This window comes from Cottoperca gobio, chromosome 15 (genome assembly GCF_900634415.1).
Source record: "Cottoperca gobio chromosome 15, fCotGob3.1, whole genome shotgun sequence".
Classification (NCBI taxonomy): Eukaryota; Metazoa; Chordata; class Actinopteri; order Perciformes; family Bovichtidae; genus Cottoperca; species Cottoperca gobio.
The window spans coordinates 7,183,277-7,190,578 of NC_041369.1; the positions used below are offsets into that span (position 1 = coordinate 7,183,277).

A 7,302-nucleotide genomic window follows, 5' to 3' on the forward strand; every position below is an offset into this window, starting at 1 on the left:
TATTAGAATCTGCACATATGCTGAATACATGTCTGATATATTTCTAATACATTTCTTTTGTGTTGTTTTTTCACCGAACTAAGACTATAGAAGTGTAAACAATAGACTATGTCTAATTATTCCAAGGGACATACATGAGGGCGTCCCTTGTTTATTCTCCATCTTGTAAGGCAGGGGTGTCAAACTCATTGTAGTTCAGGGGCCACATGCAACACAATTTGATCTCAAGTGGGCCAGAACAGTAAAATCATAGCATAATTAATTAAGCTATTAATAACAACAACTCCAAATTATTCCCTTCGTTATAAACATTATGAACAATCTGACATTTCTTAAGAAACAAAGGTGCAATTTCAACAATAGTATTAGTTGATCATTTACACATGTGCATTACAACTTACAGATCACAGTGTATCTACAAAGGCACAAAACATTTCATCACAGGTATCTGGAACAGTATTTTACTTTATGATCAAAACAACTAATATTTACACTTTGCAAAGTCATCCCGCGGGCCGGATTGGACCCTCTGGCGGGCCGGTTTTGGCCCCCGGGCCGCATGTTTGACATCCCTGCTGTAAGTGATGTTGCAGCATTTGATGTTTTTCGACAAGCGAGCCGCATGGCTCTATGGATGGTAATGTTGGTCTGTCCGTCAGTCTGTCCGCCACTTTGGTCCAGACTAAAACATCTCAAATTATATTGGATGGATTGCCATGAAATTTGACCCACAGGACGAATTGTGCTAACTTTTCACTTTTCATCTTGTACAATCATCAGGCCAAAATTACAACTTTGTCACATACTTTGGTTTGTACAAAACAAATGACATTCCCATCAGCCTCAGCTGTACTTTATGTTTAGTACTAATGTAAGCAAACATGCAAATCTTAGATGGTGAACATGGTAAACATATACCTGCTAAACATCAGCATGTTAGCATCGTCACTGTGAGCATGTTAGCATTTAGCTCAAAGCACCTCTGTGCTAAGGTACATCCTCCCAGAGCCGCTTTGCGTCGCTGTAGACTCTTAGTCTTGTTTTATTTTATATTCTGACATCTATTAGATATTTGTAATTTTCTATCTTGATCTTGTTATGTGTTTACAGTTACTGCAGGGACTTTAGTTAGGGGGAATGTGTGCAGACTGGTGTAGGATTTGCAGCCACTACAGACCGACAAGTCAGAGTTCTATTGCAGGATCATGAGGCTGGTGTAAGAGGCAGGATACTGTTTATCTTACAAACTGATGGGCTACTTGTATGAGATTTTAAGTGAGAAGTAAAATTTCATTTGCACATGGTTTAAAAAAATCTTAATGTCAAATAACAGTGTTTATTTAAGACATAAAGAAAGGAAGTAAAATACAGAAAGATTTAGCATCTTGCATCCTAATCTCGCTTGCTGCCTTATTTTTAAATGGACAGAAAATGAAACCACTGACAATATAATAAAACTATGAATGTTATTTCTTTAAAGGATGGCTTCTCTTCTGACATGAGACTGTGGACAGACGATTCCCCGGCAGTTCAGCGCTTCAGATACACTTCTGCAACACAGAGGTCAGAACACAGTGACTTTTAATTGTCTCCTTTCAACAATGGTAAGGCTAAACAAAGCTCACCTTCCACACAATTCATTATGTACAGTGTCATTTCGCCTTGAGGGTTATTGAGAGTGAGTAGGTTTGATTTTGTGCTGCAGTGATGCCATCAGGGAGCAGTGTGTCCTCTTGTTGTGTTAATTGCTGCTCAATGAAATCATGTAGATGGACTGTAGCCCTGTTTAAAGCCTCCGGGAAGAATTGGCTCCCCAGTTAATAAGCTGTCTAATATACTTTGTGCAACGAAGGGGGCTGTTTAGGAATTCAAATTAAAGCTAATAACTTTTGGGAATCAAGTTAATCAATTACACTCAAGGCACTCTGTTCGGAGTTTAATGGCCGGGATTTCCTGTTTTTTTTAAGGAGTTATGAGGAAGTTGGTTGGGATACAAAGTTACCGCGGCGCCTGAAGGCACCAGAAACAACTCTGGAGAACATGGCGGACCCAGTGAGTGAGGGTCCCTCATCGAGGCGCTACAATAGTCGACCTCAGCTGTGGCAGGTGAGCCACAGTGAACAAGCTGTGACCAACACTGGAGCCCAGTTGTTTTCTTTCTCTCCAGCTGTGGGCTCATAGAGGTTTACACTCACACACAACTGACTTCAGGAAATTTGGATTTGTAATAGTTGATTATTCTGTAGAGAGGTGCAAATATAATATGGATGAAACAAAATATTTCACAGAGAAGAACTGCAGGGATGAAGTAATGATGGTTTTCAAGGAAGTCATTTCCTATCAACCTGAATGTAATTATTGTAAGATTAAAAACCATCAAATAAAAAGCACGACTAAGAAGTATATTTGTGTTATATTTGGTTTGAGTGAAAGGAATATCTTTCGGAGGTCATTTCTCTTGATTGGTTTCTCTCACCATGTTCAGAAACTTGTACTATTTGTGCTGTACAGCATTGTGCTCCTTCTGCCTTAAAACAATGCAGCACATTATGCATGCCACACTATGTAAAATGCATCATAGAGACTGAAGGAGGCAGATAAAGTACAGGTATGATGTCTTATTGCCATCAAATCCCAAGAATAGAACAAATCATACAATAACTTGATCCTCCTTTTTCCCCTGTTGACCTAAATGCACTCTGTGACTCCATGGGCACTGTAATCCACTTTGTGTCAATCCACACAAGCCATCCTTCTGCATTACTCACTAAAATATGTGAAAATGTGCATTAATATCCGTAGCTGAAAAAAGTCCCCTACAGCTACAGTACCCAGCTGTTTTAGAACATCAAAAATGAAACAACATTTTTGTGACAATATGTTGAATATATTTAGGATCTTCAGTAGGAACAATGGGCTGGGGAAGTGTGAGAGGATTGAGAGACAGACACATTGTTGGCTTTGGTCATCCCATTTGTGAAAATTAAGAAAAGTCTATAAAATAACCAGACATTATCCTCTAATGTCTTAAAATCAATGTGGTAATAATGTACTGATGATAAAACACTGCATGTGGCATTTACCAGCATGTCATTGTCACTTCTATGTGTGTTAATATAGTGAAGTGAGGGTATCTGGGTTATAAAAGCTGAGTGCTTCATAACTCCTGCTGAAAGATCTGTCATTATTGTCCTTTACAAGTCTATTGGAGCTGAGTGGAACAGGCGGCAGCTTCGATCGAGGAATGATGCCAAGAAACCCATATCATTGTAAGTTTCCAGCACAATCAATGACTCCTGTCTAAAGAGCAGTTACATTAAAGGGTTAGTTTGGATTGTTTAAAGTGATGTTGCATGAGGTACTTATCCACAGTCAGTGTATTACGATCATCACGCCCCCAATTTGGCAAAGCAATGTACCGCTGTGGCCGGGGGGCAGCAGCAAAACGTATTTTAGTCAACTAAAAGAAAGGCCCTCCTAAAAACACAATATCAGTTTAAGTGTATGTAGCTATATTTAGAATATTTCCATCACTTTACCTCGCCATCAGACAGGCCTTTCTGACGGGGGACTGAAGCCATTATCTATGCTCTCTTCACAGCCACCAGACAAAAACAGTAATTTTTGTTGGGTGGCTCGAATCAGCCTGTTTCTCCAAACTGGAGTCGTGCCGACTGCCATCTGCTGTAAGTAATATACACTGAGTATGCATAAGTACCTCATACAACCAATCTGAACTATCAATTGAATGATGATCACAGGCTTTAAAGCAATATCTCTCTCTCCTCTTTCCAGCTGCAGTGGATGTCCGAGGTCAGGTCAAATCCCTCTGTACACGTGAGTACCTCAAATTTGAGAGGTCAACTCAATCGTCTTCCACATGCTGTATGTTAGCATGAGTTCATGAATCCAATCCACAGTGTCCTAACAGCTGACCTTTATGTTTTCATGTACATGCAGTGGTATGATCGGCTCTGAGAACATGCACAACATCGACAACATGAACGAATCCTTTCACCCACTAACCCTGAAGAGGAGCGTCGTGCCCCCGTATGCGCCCACAGCACGGTAAGACACACTTTTATGACACACACACACACACATTCACGTGGATCTCAAGAGCTCTATCAAATCAGCATGAAATATATTTTGCACTTGAAATATTGTTTTATTGCACCGTGTGTGACTAAAGCAGATTCTGAAATTGCGTCTGCCTTTGAAATTCCTCTCTCATGTTGATGTTCAGCCTCCTGTAACAGATCCTGATAAATAATGTGTAAACCTGTGATTTGTGCCAGCCGAACCACCATCCCTGGATATACAGGCAAGGCTGCTTATGCAAACTCTGGTGCTGATGCTGCAGTCTCTGTCCCACCTGTCTCCAGTCCTGCACGCTCCTCTGGGTGAGTCTTCACAGTAACTTTTATGAAGCCACTTAGGGAGCAAAATAAACCATTACCTGACAAGGAGTCAAAGCTAACACTATTTTATTAATTGCTAGCAATTATTGAACAAATCTGTCATCATCTTGTTTTTCTATTCTGTTGTATACACTGTTGCACACTGGGAATGTCTTCTCCCACCACCACTCATATCTTCAATACAGATAATTTTTACATGGGTGTAGGATCACAAATGTCCACTGGAGGGCGCTCTAATGCACTACACCGACACCAGACCTCTGGTTATATTCTGACTGCACCACACATATTTTACTGCTATTCATTAGGAAATGAAATAGAGCTCAAAGTAATCATCATTAAAACTACAATGGGTTATATTTTAAACATTTCACACAGTATTTACAGGTATATTAAGCTTATTTAAAATACTATATAATGCTATTTTTATAGAAGAAAGAAGCCATGCAGTCATTTTACAAAGCGTTTAACCTTCTTGACAACTGAAATCATTGCCAAGAAACACATCAGAAGTAGGGCTGCAGCTAACGATTATTCTCATTGTAGATTAATCAATTACTTGTTTGGTCTATAAAATGTCAGAAAATGGTGAAAAATGTTGATCAGTGTTTCCCAGAGCTCAAGATGACGTCCGTGATCGTCTTGTTTTGTCCTCAACACGATCAGTTTCCTGTCTTAGAGGAGTAAAGAAGCTGGAATCAGAGACTTCAGACTTTTCTTTTCATAAATAAATTACTCAAACCGATCGAACCGAATCAATTATTAAAAATGTTTGGTGATTAATTGAACAGTTGACAACTAATCGATTAATTAACCAAAGGCACACATAACAAAACAAATTCTGTCATATCAACACAATTCATAGTGTCTGTTTGTTTTTAAGAGAAATAAAAGAGCATAAAATGAGAAATATTCATAACACCCAAAGGGTTATTTGAAAATAGGCATGCACGATGAATACAGTGTCAAAAACAATTAATATCATAAATAAAATAAATGTCTTATGTTCTTTTTTTTTTGCATTTTATTCAGAATTGTATTTCTTTTGCTCTTCTATCTAAATTATTTTGTGCCTGTGTTGGACTGGCATCACTTTTGCCTCAGCTAAATGTGTATCTTATTTTATATATTTAAATATCTTTTGGATGACTGGGCCGGTGAGATACAAGTTAATGGTCAGTTGGTAAAGACTACAGTAATTGGAAATGTTCAGACATAAATTACAAAAAACAATGGATGTCGTTCCTGAAGACGGACAGGAAGGAAATTGGAAGTCTTGGAAAACTGGGGAGAAAATGACAAGAAGGTTAATTTGAGGGCAAAATAACATTCTTGCATAGAAGAGATTTCAAAGCGGATTTCTGATTTTCTTAAATGGCATCAAGAGCAAAGGAGAATATTTAATTTCAGAAGATGTAAAGTCTGAACAGTCAGTTTAGCAGTGATAACGTCAGTGTACATGAATGAAAATGGAAGCTCTTCTAACACACCTCACTGTGTAGCGCAAACACCCCTTCGCTCTGGGAGTGTTGGCTGTCTGTTAAGGAGGCGTAAACCTGTTTCCTAGTTGGGCCCCAGTTGAGCGAACTTTACCGGCTTTTGGAGCAGGCATCCAGATGGCTGTATCCAGAGCAGCTCGTGGTAATCGTGGTTTTTCACAACCTAGATCCATTTTCCTGGTGCTGAGATCTGTTTCCTCTGCTGATTAGGCTGGCCTCCCATATTTTTTCCCCAAAACAGAAAAAAAGACAAGCACTTGGATTGATTAACTGTCTGCTGCAACGGTCAGACGTCCTCAGGAGTTTTGTTGCCAAAGCTCGCTCCTTACACAAGTGCCTACGGGTATTTTGGGGTTTTAACTATCAGTCTGGAGCAGTCTTAGTTTTTCAGTGTTTCCTTTTTACTTGATCCAAAATAAATAAAGATTTACTGACTCAAAATTGTGATATTTTCACAGGACAATCAGAGAATCGGGGCACCCTACTTTTGGCCACGCGGCGCCCCTGTCTCGAATGGTGACCGCCACGACCCCCTGCAACCCCTTCCTGAGACCTGCGCTTCCTGTCACACACAAGCACGCGAGGAGGCATTAGACAAAGGCGATGAGAAAGTTTTGAAGGTGTCAGCTTCCTTTTTATACCATCCAATCTGTTTATATGAATACGTCTATAATGATGTGATGTCAGTGACTGATTCAGAGTGAGTGGGAGAATAATGAGATGCCCCATTATCATAATTTCCCTGATTTAGATGAGTGGTTTTCTAACTCTGGGTAGTGAGCTCTTGCATTGTCCTCTTAAACATTCGCTCTCTCACTAACTCACTCGCTCACTGTGCGTGAGTGTGAGTGTGTGTGTGTGTGTGTGTGTGTGTGTGTGTGTGTGTGTGTGTGTGTGTGTGTTTATATCAGCCCACAAACACTGTTTCCGTCATGAGGGGTAAAAAGAGACCAAACAGAGATAATATTTGGGGAAGGAAGGATTTTCTGCACTAATGTTACAAATTTAACAATAAAAAAAACAATGGCAGGTATAGACGATCCATTATGAGTCACCTTTTGGTTTTAAAACAAGCTCATTTGCTCAGGAAGTACATATTAAAAACATTCTGCAGTTTACTCTGCACATATCATTGAGACGTGTTAGTTTTCTCTAGATGTGCATGTGATGCAAAATGACATTATTATGAAGTATCTGCCATCTATAGCTTTATGTCTGTGGTTTGTGTAGCTTCACGCTTAGACAGGAAATAAGGATGAGATGGTTTTCCTGTCTCTCTTCATCTATATTTTCTTTAGATTTACATTTCACAAGGATTTCTACTTGAACACGCTGTTGATTTTGTGAGGTGTTAAGGTTGTGTGATCACTGATGCATCACAA

At 39.5% G+C, this 7,302-nt stretch overlaps 1 protein-coding gene across 1 annotated transcript; it reads left to right on the forward strand.

Annotated features, from left to right (window-relative positions):
• The first annotated feature begins 3,223 nt into the window (after positions 1-3,223).
• spmip7 (sperm microtubule inner protein 7) lies at positions 3,224-6,888 on the forward strand. The gene is made up of 5 exons (XM_029449647.1): positions 3,224-3,269; positions 3,796-3,837; positions 3,961-4,068; positions 4,299-4,403; positions 6,379-6,888. The coding sequence occupies exons 3-5, from the start codon at positions 3,965-3,967 to the stop codon at positions 6,512-6,514; spliced, it is 345 nt and encodes a 114-aa protein (XP_029305507.1). The 5' UTR covers positions 3,224-3,269; positions 3,796-3,837; positions 3,961-3,964; the 3' UTR covers positions 6,515-6,888.
• Positions 6,889-7,302: the final 414 nt, after the last annotated feature.